Below are 24,399 nucleotides of genomic sequence, written 5' to 3' on the forward strand. Positions count from 1 at the left end.
CCCCCTACGTAGAATGTCAGTAACATTTACTTACAGAGATACACCGTTTCCTCCCCCTACATAGAACATCGGTAAAAGTTACTTACAGAGATACACCGTTTCCTCCCCCCTACGTAGAATGTCAGTAACATTTACCTACAGAGATACACCGTTTCCTCCCCCTCCGTAGAATGTCAGTAACATTTACTTACAGAGATACACCGTTTCCTCCCCCTACGTAGAATGTCGGCTGCATGTTGTTTGGAAGACTACATGATGGAAGCTTTGATTGTTTTCCCCCTGGAGACTTCTTGCCTCCAAATTTTCTGACCGATTTAGGCTGTGTATCTTCCTTAACTTCTGGTGGAGCTGAAGCGGGGGTGGGACCGGGGGCTGTCCCTGGGGCTGACCCTGGGGCTGACCCTGAGGCAACTGACTTTTCTGTCTCTCCTTGATCTGTTAGGGAAAAAAGAAATCAAATATCACATCATGGTTTAATTAAGAAAAACTTTGCCAAAAATGCTGAAAGTGATTTGCAATCAACAATGTAAAACTGAACTGTTGTGTTGCCTCCCCTTAATCTGCAAAGGTGTCCATTTGATAGCACTGCCTTCATAAAATATGAGAAAAATTATTTGTCTATTTCTGTCAGTATTTTTCATGACAACGTAGAGATCTGGCCTGAGTAAGACATTGTGACAACGTAGAGATCTGGCTGGAGTAAGACATTGTGACAACGTAGAGATCTGGCTTGAGTAAGACATTGTGACAACGTAGAGATCTGGCCTGAGTGAGACATTGTGACAACGTAGAGATCTGGCCTGAGTAAGACATTGTGACAATGTAGAGATCTGGCCTGAGTAAGACATTGTGACAACGTAGAGATCTGGCCTGAGTAAAACATTGTGACAACATAGAGATCTGGCTGGAGTAAGACATTGTGACAACGTAGAGATCTGGCCTGAGTAAGACATTATGACAACGCAGAGATCTGGCCTGAGTAGGACATTGTGACAATGTAGAGATCTGGCCTGAGTAGGACATTGTGACAGCCTAGAGATCTGGCCTGAGTAAGACATTATGACAGCGTAGAGATCTGGCCTGAGTAAGACATTGTGACAACGTAGAGATCTGGCCTGAGTAAGACATTGTGAAAACGGAGAGATCTGGCCTGAGTAAGACATTGTGACAACGTATACGTAGAGATCTGACCTGAGTAAGACATTGTGACAATGTAGAGATCTGGCCTGAGTAAGACATTGTGACAACATAGAGATCTGGCGCCTGAGTAAGACATTGTGAAAACGGAGAGATCTGGCCTGAGTAAGACATTGTGACAACGTAGAGATCTGGCGTGAGTAAGACATTGTGACACCGTAGAGATCTGGCCTGAGTAAGACATTGTGACAACGTAGAGATCTGGCCTGAGTAAGACATTGTGACAACATAAAGATCTGGCCTGAGTAAGACATTGTGACAACATTTTAACTATGTAAATAAAAACAAATGTAGCATTTTGCACACAAGAACATTACATGAAAATGTTTTGCAAAACTTCATTGCAACATTTCTACAACTATCTTAACATAATGTTACATTCATAAATATCAAATTCAGGAAATTCTGTGTATACATGGTAATGTCTTGGAGTTATCTTATTTTAAAAGAAGATTTTTGTAAAAAATTCAGATCAATGAATCAAGTTTTAACTTTTTACCTGAGTAATCTCTTGTTCTAACGAATCCTGCAATGGTGTTTCTCCTCTGGATTTTTACCCGATCTAAGAAAGATCTAATCTTTATTCGTTCCAGAGCCTGAATGACCTTGACCTGGTCATTGGCACCAACCTTGACACGATGCAAGGATACATTCTTTTTTTTAGACACAGCACACTGCAGTGCCACAGAACATTGAAGGGGAGGTAACATTTCAAAATTAGGTGTCTATGGAAACTGAAGGAACTTTAGAACAGGAAGTCTGAAGTCTTAAAATTCAGTCTCAAATATTATAGACTTCTATCTGTAACTCCTGATAAAAAAAGTCTCAAAGCACCATTCAAAAGTCTTCTGCATTTCCGGTTGATGAATCAACTCTATCAATATTTAATGACCACAATAAATGTTTCCTCTATTCACCGAAGACAAGGTTGTCAAATTTGTTACGGTATGTTCTAGTTAAGCTGTGACGATATATATCACTCCAGTTTGAAAATCCTTGAAACCTGATTTCATATTCCCGAGGTTACGACATCCAAACTATAACATTCTGTGAGTGTCCTGTTAAAGGTACATCCAGACATTCTCTCTCAGACCTCGTGTAGTTATATGAGACACGATTGATATGACAACATGTTGTTTCTGAGCTGTCATGTCTCAAACCACTAAATCTTTCTTGTTTATGAGCTTCAATGTCAAACCAATAAATCTTCGGAGAGTAAATACTCAACCAGCATTTTAAAACACAAGTCTGAGATTGGTTGACAGCAGCTATTAGCACCATAAAAGTTGAACTATGATCATGAGAAGCCTGATTTTTTTAGATACTTCTGTTTTTGCATCATTTCAAATAAAGTCAACAAAGTTCACACTGAATAATTCAATTCCATATTTCCTAACACAAACAAATGGAAATGCATTGAACTAGAGACGATGAAAGAGAATGAAACACAGGCCTGGTTTCCTTCTCTTAGCAACATGCTAACACACCGGTGAATCCAAGTGCCAGTCACGTTACACATCCTGATAGGTATAGACAGATTGATATCTACAACATGTTATTGATCAATCAATTATATAGACCCCTTATACATATTCAAAGGCTTATTCATCTACCTCTTTAAAGTAAAATTTTCAATATGAAGCAAAAGAAATTATGATCCGAGATATTGGCTTTTTTCTACACTGCTTTTATGTACAGAATACTAGCACCAGTATTTAAACCCAATAGAAATTACAACCTTTTTAAACAGGATATAACATATAAACGCCCTGTAAAGAGGCCTGTCATGTTCGACTAGGGTTTCATCGAGGCCAAAGCGGATGCTGCTGCAGAGCACAACCACGGAAGTAGAATCAATGGGGATAGCAATATGTCTATTGCTTCCAGATCAGCCCTAATCGACAGCTCTTTTTCCCTCCACAAGTCAACCATACGGTTAATAGCTGACATGGCCCAATCAATACTTCACACTTGTGCTTTTATGTTATTTTAGTCATTGAACCTTCCGTAGGCAGGTTTTCCTTGATCATAGCCATAATTTCCATATTCATAAACATGCAATACATTTTACCAGTCCAGGTCTACATTAATGAAGTGCAACATATTTCTTTTCATTATTTGTAATTTAAAATCTTTTATGGCTCATGCTTTCAATAGTAAGACAGACAGACAGACAGACAGGTTTGTTCAGACAAGTTTTGAAGCTCTCAGGCCTGGTTATAATCACATCCCAAGGGCTGTATTAACCCACTCTTTATATCAACCCTCCCCTGTATAACTTCTCATATATAATGACCTCCCCTGTGTAACTTTTCTGTATAATTACCTTCCCTGTATAACTTTCCCTGTATAATAACCTCCCCAGTATGATTACCTCCCCTGTGTAACTTTTCTGTATAATTACCTTCCCTGTATAACTTTTCCTGTATAATAACCTCCCCTGTATGACTTTCCCTATATAATGACCTCCCCTGTATTATTACTTCCCCTGTATAACTTCCCCTGTATGATTACCTCCCCTGAATAACTTCCCCATTATGATTACCTTCTCTGTAAAACTTTCCTTATATAATTACCTCCCCTGTATAATTACCTCCCCTGTATAACTTCCCCTGAATGATTACCTCCCATGTATAACTTTCCTTATATAGTTACCTCCCCTGTATAACTTCCCCTGTTTATTACCTCCCCTGTAAAACTTACCCTGTTTAATTACCTCCCTTGTATAACTTTCCCTGTATAATTACCTCCCCTGTATAACCTTCCGTTATAATTACCTCCCTTGTATAACTTTCCCTGTATACTTACCTCCCCTGTTTAACTTCCCCTGTGTAATAACTTCCCCTTTTTAACTTTCCCTGTATAATTACCTCCCCTGTATAACTTTCCCTTTATTATTACTTCCCCTGTATAACCTTTCTTAAATAATTTCATCCCATGTATACTTTCCTTTTATAATTACCTCCCCTGTATATCTTTCCCTGTATAATTACCTCCCCTGTATAACTTAACATGTATAATGAACTCCCCTGTATAACTTTCCCTTTATTATTACTTCCCCTGTATGACTTTCCATATATAATAACCTCCCCTGTATAACTTTTCCTTTATAATTACGTCCCCTGTATAACTTTCCATGTATAATAACCTCCCCTGTATAGCTTTCCGTGTATTATTACATCCCCTGTATAACTTTCCCTGTATAATTACCTCCCCTGTTTAACCTCCCCTGTGTAATAACCTCCACTGTATAACAATCTTTATATAATTACATCCCCTATATAACCTCCCCTTTATAATTACCTCCCCTGTATAACTTTTCCTGTATAATTACCTCCCCTGTTTAACTTTCCCTGTGTTATAACCTCCAATGTATAACAATCTTTATATATTTACCTCCCCTGTATATTTTCCCTGTATAATAACCTTGCTTGTAAAACTTCCCCTGTGTAATAACCTCCCCTGTATAACAATCTTTATATAATTACCTCCCCTGTATACTTTCCCTGTAGAATTCCCCCCCNATAAAAAATAGGTTGTCCGAATTTAAAGGATTTTACATTGAAATTTATGTATAAAGGAGTGAATTTTGAAAAATAATGTCAATTAAAAGGATATTGACATAGATTAGTATTGCATTAATGTATATTAATTTCATAAATGCGGAAATTGTGTAAAATTCATCATTTATAAACGACTAAAAATTGACATTTTATAATAAAACCATATACACATAGTAATTGCATGTAAGAGTTATCGTTCTTGAAAAATTTCACAGTAGTGAAATAGGTAGCCGGTTTCCTGTATTACAGACAAATGGACACATGTGACTCATTGATTAAAAATCAACTGAATTAATGCCTGGATTGCTTTGAAATACTTTAATATTGATAAACACACTGTTCTGTCAATAATAAACATACAATATTTATCAGTTTAATATTAAACATTAGAATATGCGGATATTGTGATACTGTCTCCCTACATTGGATTTTCAATTAGGGATGTACTTCATATTTCCGTTTAGCAATACACTCCTATGACCTTAAAATATATTACAAAAACATCCTGGGCTGTACAAGAACTTTATACAAAATCAGTGTCTGATAATTGAAAATGTCATCACTTTTCAAAAAGTGTTGTCAGTTATAAGGCATATTTACTGTTGAGACACATATTTGAGTCTAGTGAAGAGGATTCGAAATTATTCTGATCTGAAATAAACTTAATTCTATTTAGTTGTGTTACATAGCAACAATTACTCAATTTGAATTTTAATCAAGCCTCTGATAAATTGAAAACTTACTTTAATAGATCATTAAAATGTCTTAATGTGTAATTTTTATTATCAATGCTTTAAACACAAAGAAATATACATGTTAAGTTTGTTTAAGATGTTAAACTTAAAGGCTAATTTAATGTGTGTTACGGACAGACTACAAAGTACTGATATACACCTATAAGGATATATGAGAACAGGTACAGAACGCAGGACAACAAAGGGCCCAGCTGAGGGATCAGGGCGCAAAGTCAACTGGCCGTTCTTAGTATGTCGATATCATTATGAGATCTGATATGCATGATGGCTCCCACTGGGCACACATATAGATTAGTGTCATACATCTATGTACTATACAATTCTCATATGACCACAGAATTTAGTGCAAATCTTGTTAGCTCAAAACAGAAATTGTACATATTCAAATTGCAATATCATCAGGGTTTTTTTGTACAAATATTTTTCTGCATCATTGGTTTTACTTGATATACCAGGTGTAATAATACATTGAACATGGACATCAAAATTTCCTTTATTAGTTAAATTTGAACAAATTTGAAAAATGTGCAGTACTATGCTAACACTGCCTTTATAATAATTTATCTAGGCCGACATTCCTCCCTACTGATATAGAAATCAGTGTGTAGTGTCTCAATACCCCAACACTTTGTGTGCTGGCCATTGCCTTATCGGGCACTGCCAAGAACACACTAACTCAGGTGTCAAGGTGTACGCTATCTGAGCGATCCAGTACAGGTGACACACTCAGTGCAGATCATCGGGTAAAGAAAATAGTAGCTAGTGCACCAACCACAGCAGGTTTCTTTCAAGTTTTAATTCAGAAAGTTATATTCCTATTGCTTCCACTGTTAAAAAATCATTAAACTCAATGTCTCAACTGTGTAAACCCACAGCCTTTTGCCTCAATATACATATAATGTTTAAAACATTCAGTCAATACTCTGGGAGTGTCTTAAAACACCCAGACATATTACTTCCCATACCACCATCAAACATTGAGTCATACTGCCTTGGCATCATTTAAACATGCAGCCATAAATTGTCTCCATAGCATAACACCATGCCATATATATTGCCCAATAGGATTGAAATATCAAATTATATGTCCCCTCGGCGACTGTAGTAATAAATACCTATACTTACCACGTGCAGTAATAAATATCTATACTTACCACGTGTAGTCATACATATCTATACTTACCACGTGTAGTTATAAATATCTATACTTACCACGGGTAGTAATAAATATCTATACTTACCACGTGTATTAAAAAATATCTATACTTACCACGGGTAGTAATAAATATCTATACTTACCACGTGTAGTAATACATATCTATACTTACCAAGTGTAGTTATAAATATCTATACTTACCACGGGTAGTAATAAATATCTATACTTACCACGTGCAGTAATAAATATCTATACTTACCACGTGTAGTCATAAATATCTATACTTACCACGTGTAGTAATAAATATCTATACTTACCACGTGTAGTAATAAATATCTATACTTACCACGTGTTGTAATACATATCTATACTTACCAAATGTAGTCATAAATATCTATACTTACCACAAGTAGTAATAAATATCTATACTTATATAATTACCACGTGTAGTCATAAACATACAGTTCTATAGTCCTATAGCTGGTAATTATATATATAAGTGTTGAACTGTAAGCCATGACAGATGTTATTCCACAATGTATATAATTCTACTGTCTCTATGCCTTATAAATCCTACCAAGCTTATTATTGGTATAACTAGTAGTTATCAAAGCCCTGTACAATACCCTTATTTAATTATTTATTAACATTTATGACTATAAATGGTTTAGTGTTTGCCCTTCCTGCTCCAGTTTTTCGGTCTATTGAATCTTAAAACTTTGCAGTGAGGAGCTAGCCCTGCCTTGGAAAGAATGATTAGCTAGCTATAACTTCTAAAATAATATCAAGGGGAATAAGGAAGAACCAGCTAGTCAATAATTCTCCCTTTAAATATATATTGATGGTTAGAATCAGCCAGCAGATTTCTTCACCTGAGAAACTTTCAGAGGCAGGGAAAAGCAATGACTTAAATACACTTCATTTTGGCAAACAATTCTTCAGGTCATCACACCAGTATATTATTGTTAGTTTTACATAGGAGGCAGTCAAACTGGACTGAAAGGGCAGTTGCCAACCAGAAAGTTCAATTGGTTCAAATTATTCATCTAAAATTTGAAGGGTTCAAATTCCCTAGCTGTCCGGACATTGATTTGTTCTCCCCTTTTACAGATACATCATCATTATACCTATGGAAGCAGAACTGGACTAGGTTGATTGTTAGCAACCAGGAAGCTCAGGTGGTAGAGGGTCTGTGTAGAGTTTGGAGGGTACTGAATTTGAATTACGGTCTTGCTATACATTTCTTTTCACCCATTACAAAATTGGTGCCTGTGACCATGTGCAACCCTTGTTTCCAGTACTAGGTGAAAGTTTGGCAAGGGCATACCAGACTTCGATTTGAAATAGCAATGTCTTCAGGTGCAAAGACTTAATCATTTTAATAGAAAAAGGAGGGAAGAATAGAGCAAAACTCAACTCTGTCAATTGTTGGCTTCAATCAGTCAAGTGTCTGTCCAATGATCGGAGGTTCCTTGTTGTGCATTTCTCTACTCCTCATACACCTCTATGTTGCCATTTATCAGGGGTTTGCATGGACAAATTTATCTTAATAAAGTTAACCTCTGTCTCATCGACCAATTTACTGGATTTGGTGTAAGGTCATATCCAGTTAAACTTTCATGATTTGTATCTCAAACAAATTTACATTGGGTTTAAACTTCATGCAGCACCATATGCAGTGTTGGTGAGCAGTCTGAACCGTAGCTCCATCAGAGGAGCAACATATCTGTCGAGTTCTCCTATTTAGTTTTTTAGACTGTGCATATATTGAAAATAAAACATTGACAAAATATGTGTTATGCATACTGTAGCATACCTGACACAATGTCTACACTATGGTCGCTGTATGCTCCTGTAATTCCGTCTATTTACATTTTGACACATTAATCAGGGTCTGTGAAGTGCATAATCAATATTCCCGTTCAATCACCATCCGAGTCAAACACTCTGGAGATAGGGAAGGTCAACACTTCCAGAACAGAACAAACATTCTACTGGTTAAAATAGACCTCATTCCGATATCATGAAAACAATCACCTTTTGAAAAGAGTTTTAATATAGTTAGAACAAGTATGTGTACACACTTTTGCGTACATGTATTACAGTACACTCTGTGTTTATAACAAAAGGGTCCATCTGCCTGTATCACTTGCCTGGATCATCTGTAAATAGTAGCTGAACTAGACAAGAAGCACCTTACAAAATATGCACAGATATCCCTAGGTTTTTAATGGTAATCCTTTGTTTTAGTCATGTGATATCTCTAGATAAAAAAAAAGGTCAAATTTCACTTTTTTGACACTAGATTGATTGCTTAAATTGTCATTGTGTCGCCATTTTTAATTGTAGCAGGTTCAATTTTGCTGTACAACTTTACAATGTTCAATATGATAAAAATAATATGCAACAAAGTGGAAATCTATACATTATTGGTCCCCCCATTTTTGTGGCTGCTTTAGAAAATTAAATATTAAAAAATGTATAAAGGCAAAACTTTTTATATCAAGCTAATCTGCAAAAAATGGTGAAAATAATAGCATTTAAAAATAAGGGGTAGGGGTAACTTAAATCGCCTTTCTGAGTTAAAAGAATAAGATTAAGAAAGTTTACTTCCATAATTTAAAAGAAAATAATATTTTTATCAATTTTACAAACATTCATACATATCTGATAACATACTTGGAAGAAATTGTATAAATTTGTTCTGCAAATGGTCACAACAACAAAATCAACTAAAATCACACATTGTGTTAAATTGGTATCTTTGACCGATCATAGCACAAAAACCAACACACAGACATATAATTTTTTTGTCATTTTCTACTATGCCATAACTCCTTTTTCCAAAAATCCATATAAGAAAAGAAGTTTTATACAGGAACTTTTTTACTTCTCAGAGGTGTATATATACATCCTTAATGCTGTTTAACAGAATGTTTAAAACTTGTCAGGAAGAAAATACTGCATTGGGCAGAGAGCATTACAATGTTTACAAATGAAATGGCATCATAAAGTAAGTATTGACCTGCTGTTTCTAAAAATGGTAAGACCGAGTCACTCAATGTGATAATGATCCAACCGGTAAGGTTTTGTCAGTAACAGTATAACTAATGATCCAACAGGTAAGGTTTTGTCAGTAACAGTATAACTAATGATCCAACCGGTAAGGTTTGGTCAGTAACAGTATAACTGATGATCCAACCAGTAAGGTTTGGTCAGTAACAGTATAACTGATGATCCAACTGGTAAGGTTTGGTCAGTAACAGTATAACTAATGATCCAACCAGTAAGGTTTTGTCAGTAACAGTATAACTTAAATGATCCAACCAGTAAGGTTTGGTCAGTAACAGTATAACTAATGATCCAACCAGTAAGGTTTTGTCAGTAACAGTATAACTGATTATTTAACCGGTAAGGTTTTGTCAGTAACAGTATAACTAATGATCCAACCAGTAAGGTTTTGTCAGTAACAGTATAACTTAAATGATCCAACCAGTAAGGTTTGGTCAGTAACAGTTTAACTAATGATCCAACCGGTAAGGTTTTGTCAGTAACAGTATAACTAATGATCCAACCGGTGAGGTTTTGTCAGTAACAGTATAACTAATGATCCAACAGGTAAGGTTTTGTCAGTAACAGTATAACTAATGAACCAACCAGTAAGGTTTTGTCAGTAACAGTATAACTTAAATGATCCAACCAGGAAGGTTTGGTCAGTAACAGTTTAACTAATGATCCAGCCGGTAAGGTTTTGTCAGTAACAGTATAACTGATGATCCAACCTGTAAGGTTTTGTCAGTAACAGTATAACTAATGATCCAACCGGTAAGGTTTGGTCAGTAACAGTATAACTGATGATCCAACCGGTAAGGTTTTGTCAGTAACAGTATAACTGATGATCCAACCAGTAAGGTTTTGTCAGCAACAGTATAACTAATGATCCAACCGGTAATGTTTGGTCAGTAACAGTATAACTAATGACCCAACCAGTAAGGTTTTGTCAGTAACAGAATAACTGATGATCCAACCAGTAAGGTTTGGTCAGCAACAGTATAACTAATGATCCAACCAGTAAGGTTTGGTCAGTAACTGTATAACTGATGATCCAACCTGTAAGGTTTTGTCAGTAACAGAATAACTGATGATCCAACCAGTAAGGATTTGTCAGCAACAGTATAACTAATGATCCAACCAGTAAGGTTTTGTCAGTAACAGTATAACTGCTGTGGGAAATACAGTTATAGAAACATTTCCATATTTCAAATCTTATTTCACCCAGCTTAATCAGCAAAACAGATAAATATTTACAAAATGATAAAGATCGAAATCACGACTGAGGTATGACACTACATATCCATGGAGGGTTAACAAAGGTGTGTATACAATCTGCCAGTATATTGTATAGAACACAGTTTATCTTCAGATTCCTATTCAACAGATATGTTGGCAGACTTTGCATATGTCAATATTTAGTCTTTTCTTTATCTGACAGTGAACGAACAAGAGATTCATTTTGTAATCTGTCAGTAATGCCATGTTAAAGATTATTACATAATAGTTAATAATTGTACTTGCACATTCAATTCAAGAAAAGTGCACTGGATCATATATAATTCCAACAAAATTAAACATTACCTTGCTCCTATCATGTTACCACCATCAAGGTGACAGCTATACAATTATCAACCAGTGTGTACACATTGCCTGACAAACAGGTTCTTCTGTATTCTCTCAGCATGGGGACACCAATGAAACAAAATTAATTGCTGCCCCCATTGCAGTCATTGAGAGCTATCTGTACTTTCAATTCAGTATTGTGTGTGAAGTCAATTCTGCTGAGTCAGGTGTCTCCCCCTCACACCTCTGGTTAGCCAGGTGTCTCCCCCACACACCTCTGGTAAGCCTGGTGTCTCCCCCACACACCTCTGGTAAGCCTGGTGTCTCCCCACACACCTCTGGTTAGCCAGGTGTCTCCCCCTCACCCCCTTGGTTAGTCAGGTGTCTCCCCCTCACCCCTTTGGTTAGCCAGGTGTCTCCCCCTCACCCCCTTGGTTAGTCAGGTGTCTCCCCCTCACCCCTTTGGTTAGCCAGGTGTCTCCCCCTCACCCCTCTGGTTAGCAAGGAGTCTCCCCCTCACCCCTTTGGTTAGCCTGGTGTTTCCCCCTCACCCCTTTGGTAAGCCTGGTGTTTCCCCCTCACACCTCTGGTTAGCCCGGTGTCTCCCCCTCACCCCTTTGGTTAGCCAGGTGTCTCCCCCTCACACATCTGGTTAGCTTGGTGTCTCCCCCACACACCTCTGGTTAGCCCGGTGTCTCCCCCTCACCCCTTTGGTTAGCCAGGTGTCTCCCCCTCACCCCTTTGGTTAGCCAGGTGTCTCCCCCTCACACCTCTGGTTAGCCAGGTGTCTCCCCTTCACACCTCTGGTTAGCCTGGTGTCTCCCCCCATACCTCTGGTTAGCCTGGTGTCTCCCCCTCACTCCTTTGGTAAGCCTGGTGTCTCCCCCTCACCCCTTTGGTAAGCCTGGTGTCTCCCCCTCACACCTTTGGTTAGCCTGGTGTCTCCCCCTCACCCCTTTGGTAAGCCTGGTGTCTCCCCCTCACACCTTTGGTTAGCCTGGTGTCTCCCCCTCACCCCTTTGGTTAGCCAGGTGTCTCCCCCTCACACCTCTGGTTAGCCTGGTGTCTCCCCCACACACCTCTGGTTAGCCTGGTGTCTCCCCTTCACACCTCTGGTTAGCCAGGTGTCTCCCCCTCACCCCTTTGGTTAGCCTGGTGTCTCCCCCACACCCCTCTGGTTAGCCTGGTGTCTCCCCATCACACCTCTTGTTAGCCTGGTGTCTCCCCCCCCCCCCTTTGGTTAGCCTGGTGTCCCCCCCTCACACCTCTGGTTAGCCTGGTGTCTCACCCACACACCTCTGGTTAGCCTGGTGTCTCCCCCCATACCTCTGGTTAGCCTGGTGTCTCCCCCCATACCTCTGGTTAGCCTGGTGTCTCCCCCACACACCTCTGGGTAGCCAGGTGTCTCCCCCTCACCCCTTTGGTTAGCCTGGTGTCTCCCCCACACACCTCTGGTAAGCCTGGTGTCTCCCCATCACACCTCTGGTTAGCCTGGTGTCCCCCTCACCCCTTTGGTCAGCCAGGTGTCTCCCCCTCACACCTCTGGTTGGCCTGGTGTCCCCCCCCCCCCCCCCCCCCCCCCCCCCCCCGNCCATCACACCTCTGGTTAGTCAGGTGTGTCCTCCACACACCTCTGGTTAGCCAGATGTCCCCCTCATAACTCTAGTAAGCCTGGTGTCTCCCCCTCTCACTTCTAGTTAACCTGGTGTCCCCATCACACCTCTGGTTAGCCAGGTGTGTCCTCCCCACACCTCTAGTAAGCCATGTGTCCCTCTCTTACCTCTAGTAAGCCTTGTGTCTCTCCTCTCCCTTCTGATTAGCCTGGTGTCCCCCTCACACCTCTGGTTAGCCAGGTGTCCCTTAAACCTATGGTTAGCCTGGTGCCCCCTCACATCTCTGGTTAGCCAGGTGTCCCTTAAAATTCTGGTTAGCCAGGTGTCTCCCCTTACACCTCTGGTTAGCCAGGTGTCTCCCCTCACACCTCTGGTTAGCCGGGCGTCTCCCCCTCACACATCTGGGAAGCCTGGTGTCTCCCCCACACACCTCTAATTAGCCTGGTTTCTCCCCCACAGACCTCTAATTAGCCTGGTGTCCCCCTCACACCTTTGGTTAGCCAGGTGTCTCCCCTTACACCTCTGGTTAGCCAGGTGGCTCCCCTCACACCTCTGGTTAGCCTGGCGTCTCCTCCTCACACATCCGGTAAGCCTGGTGTCTCCCCCACACACCTCTAATTAGCCTGGTGTCTCCCCCACACACCTCTAATTAGCCTGGTGTCTCCCCCACAGACCTCTAATTAGCCTGGTGTCCCCCTCACACCTTTGGTTAGCCAGGTGTCTCCCTCTCACATCTCTGAATAGCCAGGTGTCTCCCCAACATCTCTGGTTAGCCAGGTGTCCTCCTCACACTTCTAGTTACCCTGGTGTCCCCCTTATCAGCTACCTTTGGTTACCCTTGTTTTTCTAACCATTTGTTGTTACCACAGTGTCTCCTTGGACACATATGGTTACCCTGGTGTCTCTCTAGCAACCCTTGGTTACCTTGGTGTCTCTCTAGCAACCTTTGGCTACATTGGTGTCTCTCTAACAACCTTTGGTTACCCTAGTGTATCTTTAAGACATCTATTGTGCTGGCCCATGCTTGGACCTATACAAAGTAGATTCAATCGTTATTTGACAGTGTTTGGATTATTGTTTACTTGATGAATCCACCACTATCAGTATCATCAACTCTTCATCTTTATACACCTGTATCAATTCTAATATTTATAAACCTGTGTCAATCTTCATCTTTATACACCTGTATCAATCCTGATCATTATACACCTTTATAAATCCCCATCTTTATATCCCTTTATCAATTCACATCTGTATACAATTGTATCAATCCACATCTTTATACACCAGAATCAATCCATATCTTTATACACCGGTATCAATCCACATCTTTATACAGCTGTAACAATCCACATCTGTATACAATTGTATCAATCTTCATCTTTTTACACCTGTATCAATCCTCATCTTTATACGACTGTATCAATCCTCATCATTATACACCTGTATCAATCTTCATATTTATACACCTGTATCAATCCACATCTTTACACACCTGTATCAATCCACATCTGTATACAATTGTATCAATCTTCATCTTTATACACCTTATCAATCCACATCTTTATACACCTTATCAATCTTCATTTTTATACACCTTATCAATCTTCATTTTTATACACCTGTATCAATCTTCATCTTTATATACCTGTATCAATCCACATCTGTATATACATGTATCAATTTACATCTTTATACTCCTGTATCAATCCCCGTCTTTATACACCTGTATCAATCTTCATCTTTATACACCTGTATCAATCCACATCTTTATACACCTGTATCAATCCCCGTCTTTATACACCTGTATCAATCTTCATCTTTATATACATGTATCATTCCCCATCTTTATACACCTGTATCAATCTCCATCTGTATACACCTGTATCAATCTACATCTTTATACACCTGTTTCAATCCCCATCTTTATACACCTGTATCAATCCTCATCTTTATACACCTGTTTCAATCCCCATCTTTATAAACCTGTATCAATCCTCACCTTTATACACCTGTATCAATCCACATCTTTATACACCTGAATCAATCCTCACCTTTACACACCTGTTTCAATCCCCATCTTTATACACCTGTATCAATCCTCACCTTTATACACCTGTTTCAATCCCCATCTTTATACACCGGTATCAATCCACATCTTTATACACCTGTTTCAATCCCCATCTTTATACACCTGTATCAATCAACATCTTTATACACCTGTTTCAATCCCCATCTTTATACACCTGTATCAATCCCACCTTTACACACCCGTATCAATCCCCATCTTTATACACCTGTATCAATCTTCACCTTTATACACTTGTATTAATCCTCATCTTCATATATCTGTATTTATCCTCATCTTTACCAAATTGTCTTGATCCTTACCTTTAAACACCTGTATTAATCCCCATCTTTATACACCTGTAAGAATCCCCATCTGTATACACCTGTATCAATCCCCATCTGTATACACCTGTATCAATCCACATCTGTATACACCTGTATCAATCCACATCTGTATACACCTGTATCAATCCACATCTGTATACACCTGTATCAATCCACATCTGTATACACCTGTATCAATCCACATCTGTATACACCTGTATCAATCCACATCTGTATACACCTGTATCAATCCACATCTGTATACACCTGTATCAATCCACATCTGTATACACCTGTATCAATCCACATCTGTATACACCTGTATCAATCCACATCTGTATACACCTGTATCAATCCACATCATTAAACACCTGTATCAATCCACATCTATATACACCTGTATCAATCCACATCTATATATGCTTGTATTGATCCTCATCTTGATATACATTTATGATGATAAATTTCCATATTTATACACCTGTATTAATCATTATTTCTGTATGGTCTTATACACCTGTATTAATCCTTATTTCTGTATGGTCCATGTATCAATTTTTCTTTTTTTTTATGTCCATCCATATATTGACTTAAACATTAATCCTCACTCTATATAAGGTATAAATCTTCTGGGGGTTCATTGTCAGATATGTTCCTCTTGAAGTACCATCAGAAATCCTTTAGTGATCCAGTGTCCTTATCTTTATCTGTCCAAGTGTGTCCGATTTAGCACTGATATATCAATCTTTGTCTTAACATCTGAGTCCATATCCTTTGGAAATCCAGTGTCTTTTCCAGATTTTTTTCATCTTTTCCACTTGTATTAATCATACTTAACATTTCCACCTGATAAACCTAATATTGACACCTCAGGTATTTAAGTAACAAACAATAATTTATTCCTTCACCGTTATCAAAACTGAATAGGATTCTAATTTTCTTTCCTTTAGAGATGTCATTTATTTTCTCTGTGCTAAATTGTAATATCCAAATATTTGTCACCCAAATAATGCAAGCTATTTAGACATATAAATGTGTATGAAGTACATTAAGCTTATATCCTTAGCTTATATCAAATTATAGTTTACTACTTTTAGAATTTCAGCTATTATGTATTCAAAAGATTTTTGAAATTATTTATTTTCATTATGACACTACTATTGGCATACTTCTTGTGAAAAGAAATGACCTTCATAATACATGTTTTAATCACAGCACATTTCTATATCTTAAGTTTATGAATGGGTATACCGAGAGTTGTGTACAGATAGCAATGCAAAGACTGTCAAACCCCTGCAATAGATATGATTTATATCACTCTTAATTGAATTAACCTACCATTATTGCTAATGTCGCTCTGCATGGTGACGGCTCAGGTAAGACACAGGTGTGTCCTGCACACCTCCGACACTCTCCACAACTATTCTAGTTAAACCACCGATTTATTCCACATGTGCTAGCAATGCCAAATTGTGGAAATAATATTCTTCATCTCCATGTAAAGGAAATCACAACTGTGTGAGTGAGGAAATCACATTCTGTCCTAGTTGAAGGTCCTGACATTGTCTGTGTTTACCATGACTCTTGTGTATTATAACTAAAGTATTGGCAGAGTCTGTACTTGTGTTTCCTTTAAAAATGGCACACACACATACATAATACACCTCACTGCAAGACTTTTGTTCAATAACCAATATACATATCTATACACTTTGTAACTTAACCATATACATTTGGCATAGGTAGTTAACGATACACCTATGGCACAGGTAGCGAACAGTATCCTCACACACACACCTATAGTCCATGTCGTTAACAATATATAACTGTACAGGTAGATAGGCAGGCCTGATCAGGTCCACATCTATATCATAGCTCTCAGCCCTAGCTAGCCAATGACAACACCAAAAACATGACCCATGCTGAACTTTCAAAGATATTCCAAACCAGATAGCCTGATCATCTTGTTGAGAATACCTAATTTCTTTAAATGCTTTTACATGGTCATTGCATTGATGGTAAAAAGTCAGAAAATCTTATAAAATGATTTCAAAACATAGCACACCCTACTTTTGAATATCATTGACATTATTATATCTAAATTTATAAGATATACAAAATTCTTCACTGTGAAATAATAAAAAAAGCTAACTAGGCTTTCCAAGAAAAAAATTGGGCAGCTATTGATAGATTTGTAGAATATAATCTGAAAAATGGCCGATTCCTTCTGTTCCCACCGCATTGTCATCTTGACACAAACATCATGTAAGGTTAAAGGGGTTGTTTCACAATGAATACCCAAATAAAGTCAATCTTAAACTCACACTCAGCCAAAATCCTAGAATCGAACGTTTCTGAGACATTTTAAAGTACACTTGGTGTCTGAAAGAATGGCAAACTATATGTTCTAAGCTGTCAAGCTGTGTGATCTTTGTACTTGGTCCTACAGATCTCAGCATATATATATGTGAGCTTTAAAGTCTTTGTGTGCCTGGCATTCACATAAACAATTATAATCTAATGGTCAATACCTGTTTATTAGTCGTGAAAGGAATGGCCCATATTTACAATAGGGATTTAGCTATGAACAGAACAGCTTATCTTTAAGAATACAGAATTATTATGATTTAAACTTGTTAACAGAATTGATGTATCTCCCTTTGAAAAGGTCCATTAGCTGTTCCTTTGTATATATATACTATGGAATTTTACCAAACTGATGTTTACAGATACTTCACTGCCATTAATTGAGCTTGTTAAAGTTTGAGGTCTTTATACCCCGTACAAATTACAGGTATAGAGATAAATAAGGTGGCTTTTTTCAAGATTTGTCATATTTTTAATTTACAATCAGTTTTTAATAATTTAGGTCGATATCTTATTATAATTAAATTACATTATAAAGAATTATGGTAATAACTGTCTTCAATCACCAGCTGGTAAAGCTATTTAGTCATGCCATCAGCAAGCCTGGAAGCTGAAAGTAAAATGAGAATTTGATTCTTTTGAATAATATGTCACCAACAGTGCAAATATATCAACACCAAACAGGACCTGTTATGTTGCCAGCTCCCAGGGTAACAAATACATCAACACCAAACAGGACCTGTTATGTTGTCAGCTCCCAGGGTAACAAATACATCAACACCAAACAGGACCTGTTATGTTGCCAGCTCCCAGGGTAACAAATACATCAACACCAAACAGGACCTGTTATGTTGTCAGCTCCCAGGGTAACAAATACATCAACACCAAACAGGACCTGTTATGTTGCCAGCTCCCAGGGTAACAAATACATCAACACCAAACAGGACCTGTTATGTTGTCAGCTCCCAGGGTAACAAATACATCAACACCAAACAGGACCTGTTATGTTGCCAGCTCCCAGGGTAACAAATACATCAACACCAAACAGGACCTGTTATGTTGTCAGCTCCCAGGGTAACAAATACATCAACACCAAACAGGACCTGTTATGTTGCCAGCTCCCAGGGTAACAAATACATCAACACCAAACAGGACCTGTTATGTTGTCAGCTCCCAGGGTAACAAATACATCAACACCAAACAGGACCTGTTATGTTGCCAGCTCCCAGGGTAACAAATACATCAACACCAAACAGGACCTGTTATGTTGTCAGCTCCCAGGGTAACAAATACATCAACACCAAACAGGACCTGTTATGTTGCCAGCTCCCAGGGTAACAAATACATCAACACCAAACAGGACCTGTTATGTTGCCAGCTCCCAGGGTAACAAATACATCAACACCAAACAGGACCTGTTATGTTGTCAGCTCCCAGGGTAACAAATACATCAACACCAAACAGGACCTGTTATGTTGCCAGCTCCCAGGGTAACAAATACATCAACACCAAACAGGACCTGTTATGTTGTCAGCTCCCAGGGTAACAAATACATCAACACCAAACAGGACCTGTTATGTTGCCAGCTCCCAGGGTAACAAATACATCAACACCAAACAGGACCTGTTATGTTGTCAGCTCCCAGGGTAACAAATACATCAACACCAAACAGGACCTGTTATGTTGCCAGCTCCCAGGGTAACAAATACATCAACACCAAACAGGACCTGTTATGTTGTCAGCTCCCAGGGTAACAAATACATCAACACCAAACAGGACCTGTTATGTTGCCAGCTCCCAGGGTAACAAATACATCAACACCAAACAGGACCTGTTATGTTGTCAGCTCCCAGGGTAACAAATACATCAACACCAAACAGGACCTGTTATGTTGCCAGCTCCCAGGGTAACAAATACATCAACACCAAACAGGACCTGTTATGTTGTCAGCTCCCAGGGTAACAAATACATCAACACCAAACAGGACCTGTTATGTTGCCAGCTCCCAGGGTAACAAATACATCAACACCAAACAGGACCTGTTATGTTGTCAGCTCCCAGGGTAACAAATACATCAACACCAAACAGGACCTGTTATGTTGCCAGCTCCCAGGGTAACAAATACATCAACACCAAACAGGACCTGTTATGTTGTCAGCTCCCAGGGTAACAAATACATCAACACCAAACAGGACCTGTTATGTTGCCAGCTCCCAGGGTAACAAATACATCAACACCAAACAGGACCTGTTATGTTGTCAGCTCCCAGGGTAACAAATACATCAACACCAAACAGGACCTGTTATGTTGCCAGCTCCCAGGGTAACAAATACATCAACACCAAACAGGACCTGTTATGTTGCCAGCTCCCAGGGTAACAAATACATCAACACCAAACAGGACCTGTTATGTTGCCAGCTCCCAGGGTAACAAATACATCAACACCAAACAGGACCTGTTATGTTGCCAGCTCCCAGGGTAACAAATACATCAACACCAAACAGGACCTGTTATGTTGCCAGCTCCCAGGGTAACAAATATATCAACACCAAACAGGACCTGTTATGTTGCCAGCTCCCAGGGTAACAAATACATCAACACCAAACAGGACCTGTTATGTTGTCAGCTCCCAGGGTAACAAATATATCAACACCAAACAGGACCTGTTATGTTGCCAGCTCCCAGGGTAACAAATATATCAACACCAAACAGGACCTGTTATGTTGCCAGCTCCCATGGTAACAAATATATCAACACCAAACAGGACCTGTTATGTTGCCAGCTCCCAGGGTAACTACATCCTCCCTTCACACAGCTGTTAATTATCAGGTCAAAGTTTATTTGTAGATGGTTATAGGCAATCAAGCTCAATTGCATCCATGTTATAATTAACCCAGGGACAAATTCTCCAAGGTGGGGCCTGACCCCTCGGCTAATCCCAGTAGCATGACTGTGTTCATCTCTTCATGCCCAGCAAGCACATATTTGGTTATAGGGTGAAGATCTAAGACATTTCAATAGTATTACCCTGAAACTAGGTCACCAGGGGCAAGACCAAACCCCTGAGCTAATTTTGGAGTATGAATGTTTATATGGTTATGGAGTGGGAACCTCAATCATTTCCATGTTACGATTATGCAGGGACTGAGTGTCCCAGGCACAGATGGACCCCCTGGACCAATTATTGTAGACTGAGTGTATTTGTCTCTTCATACCCCAAAAAGTTGTGATTTTGTTACAACTTTTCATGTTATAGGGTGGGGACCTCAACTATTTTCAAGTTAAGACCTGAAAACTATAAACCCAGGGCTTGCAGATCCCAAGTGTGGAAATCTAAATGGTTTCCATTCTATAACTCAAAGACTATAAGTCACATGGGGCATAGGCAGACCCTGGAACCAATCCTGGAAGCATGATTGTGTTCTTCTCAGCAATGGTAAACATATTACAGTAATAAGGTAGGGATCTTAACTACTTCAAAGTTATTATCCTAGGACACCAAATGTAACAGGAAAGAAAATAGTGTGCTTCCACTGGGGATCAAACCCGGGACCCCAGGCTTCCCAGTCCACCCCTCTACTGACTGAGCTAAAGGTTTTGTTTTGTTTTATAGGGTTTATAACGTCCTATTAACAGCTATAGGTCTTTTAAGGACATGCCTCTATATGCGTGTTGTGTATGCCTGTATGTGTGTTTGAGTGCTGGAGATAGGATATGTTGGTGTATTTGCCTCGATCCTTGCGATAGCGTGACTTTATAGTGCTATCTTACAAAAACACCATGCAAAGGCACCCAGCACAGCATTCTACCAAGTCACATTATACTGACAACAAGTGGACCAGTCGTTGCCATTACCCTTAATGTTGAACCTTAAAATGGGACATAACAACTACCATTTTTGACGATTTTGGTATGTCCCGACTTGGGCACAACTTTGGTATGTGTCACGGCCTGGGGACGACTTTGGTATGTCCCAGCTTGGGGACGATTTTGGTATGTCCCAGCCTGGGGATGACTTTGGTATGTCCCGGCCTTGGGACGACTTTGGTATGTCCCAGCCTGGGAACAGGACACATTGCCTTTCCTCACCTGGGTAACTTTCAACATTTAAGCAAAAAGTGAGGTGTTGCCAAGCAAGGTGCTAGGAAATCAATTGAGCTAAAGGCAAATTCCCTTTAGCTAGAAGGCTACCATAATCTTATGTACAATTAAAACCTGCCACACTCATATTCCCATGGTCGAGAAATATTTCATTTAACTCTGATAATTCTAAAACTCAAATAAAAAATCCAACACAAGATGACCCTATTGAAAGTGATTTGTGCCTTAAAGCTTAGCCAATTGACCAACAACACCATACACTACTTCAATCTGGGCAATGTTGACATGCTTTTAAGGCAGTTTTTTGAGGGGTCCAGGTCATTTTAACGTGTCAGCTTAGCCTGAGGGTTTCAATAGGACATTATTGGAGATCTTTCTCTAGCTTCTATGATTAAATGCATTCCTTCCCCAAGGGACCACCTCTTTTGTCTATAAGACACTGAACTCTATGGTTGAGGTAAACAACAGGTTAAACTCTGTCTACCCATTCTTCAGGAGTAGTTTGTTTTAAATATTTATTCTATTTCCCCTATTAAACCTAACCCTCTGCTCCTTAAGGCAGGGGCACCTCCTTCATTTCTACCATACCTTCGTCATCGTTTTATGAGATTTAAGGCTTTCAATCTATTAAGGACTTTCAGTGTAGTTTGGTGAGAATATTTTACACAAAGTGACCACTTATAACATGGCCTCTCCCCTATTAGGGGTGGAGGGTGTGTCAGCCCCTTCTTGAGTATAGATTCTAATTTTCATCATCTAAGGATCTGTTTTGATATACATGTACTTGGTATTGTAAAAATCCTAAGTTTCAGAGATTTCATTTGAAGATTTAGCTCTCTGCAAATACCCAATGGCCCCACCCTCAGCCCCCTGGGGGTCAGTCCCTGTTTAAGTATATATTCTGATCCTCATCATCTTAGAATTGTTTTATTCAATATTAAAATAAATCCAGCAGTAACTTTAAGAGGAGACGACTTTTAAAGATTTTGCACTGCGTGACCACTTATGATGCCCCACCCCTAAGACCCCCTAAGGCTGAGTGGCCCCTTCTTGAGTATAGATTCTGATCCTCATCATCTGAGGATCATTTTATGACATGTTTGTTAAAATCCACCATTAAGTTTCAGAACATATGTCATTTGAAGGTTTTGCACTCTTGTGACATCTTACGGCCCATCTCTCAGCCCTTTAGGGGGGTCAGCCCCTCTTTTGAGTACCTAAGGGTATACATTATAATCCTCCTTATCTAATAATCATTTGAATGATGTTGGTGAAACTTCACCCATCAGTTTGTGAGGAGATGTCATATAAATGCTTTGCACTTGATGACCAAATGGCCCCGCCCTTCCGCTCTCTGACAGTCATCCCCTTCTTGAGTATGAATTTTGATCCTCATCATCTATTAGGATCACTTTATGGAATGACAGCAAAAATTCACTTGTAAGTGTCCGTGTTCATGTCATTTAAGGTATTTTGCTTCGTGATCATTTAAAGTAATAATAATGATAATAAATAATAATTTGAGGTTCTTATATATACAATGTACCGCTTTATCACAACCTAGTTCGTATGTCATCTCAAAGCGGTTCAAAAATTATTATCCGTGGTTATAGGGCCTTTGTAACCAGCCAATACCTTTCTCAACTCCCTGGGCCTGGAGAGCATACAGCCGGTACTGCCATTTCGGTGCTAACAGCCAGCATTCAACAATTCTAGCACTGCCCAACCACATACTCATTTACAGCTGAGTAGACTGGAACAAGCGGAGTAAAGTATCTTGCTCAAAGATACAACACAGTGCCGTGCCGTTACTCGAACACGCAACCCTTCGGTCACGAGCCCGGCGTCCTACCACTAGACTATCGTGCCTCCATGGCCTTGCCTCTCAGACACAGACAAAACTAATCGCAATATGTCAGTGAAGATTTACCCACTCTATCCCATCAGATCTGCCCCTCAGAGGAGTATGCATGATTCAATTCCCATGGTCTAGAGATGCTTTATAACTAACTACTGGGGCATATACATCTTTACAATCATCATGATCGAAGGTCAAAATTGGCAGTGGTGTTCATTAACGATTCAAACACTCACCACATCATGGTGTCATCATCGATGAAATCACAACAAAAAGAGGACACAACATTTCACCCCACACCAGCATTCTGTCTGCAGACTGACCAGAATTTACCTAGATTTTTCTTTTTCAAAAGGAAACAATAAGCAAGAAAGGAAGGAAAGATGTCCCCGTAGTTGCTGCATTTGGGAAAACAAATTAATACTGATCACATTGACATCCCAAATAACAGTTAAACAAAACTCAATTGCATCAAGAGAATGGGGGGGTGGGGGTCAGGGGTGTTATTAGTCCCTCCTTTATCCTACAATAGGGTACAGCTGACTAAATACTACAAATGCCTCAAACCTTACGGCAGTGAATAGTTAGTGAATTAGTCCAGTCATTCAAATTAAATGATAAGCTATGAGCTTATAGGGAACTTAATTTATCATAAGCCACTTAATTTAGAGATTAACATTGATATAAGATTACTGGTATTGAACCTATGACCGAACAGCACCCCTAACAATACGTAGGTTAAACAATTATATTTGTTACACCTCAAGTGAATTTCTAG

The 24,399-nt window shown here is 39.2% G+C and overlaps 1 protein-coding gene across 1 annotated transcript in view; it reads right to left on the reverse strand.

Annotated features, from left to right (window-relative positions):
* LOC110463979 overlaps positions 1 to 24,399 on the reverse strand; it is a 148,267-nt gene that overhangs the window by 24,470 nt on the left and 99,398 nt on the right. Inside the window, exon 6 of the mRNA XM_021518953.1 lies at positions 192 to 435. Within this exon, the coding sequence (XP_021374628.1) occupies positions 192 to 435 (244 nt within the window). The remainder of the gene's footprint in view (positions 1 to 191; positions 436 to 24,399) is intronic.

Source organism: Mizuhopecten yessoensis, unplaced genomic scaffold, assembly GCF_002113885.1.
Source record: "Mizuhopecten yessoensis strain PY_sf001 unplaced genomic scaffold, ASM211388v2 scaffold10949, whole genome shotgun sequence".
In the NCBI taxonomy this organism is placed as follows: domain Eukaryota; kingdom Metazoa; phylum Mollusca; class Bivalvia; order Pectinida; family Pectinidae; genus Mizuhopecten; species Mizuhopecten yessoensis.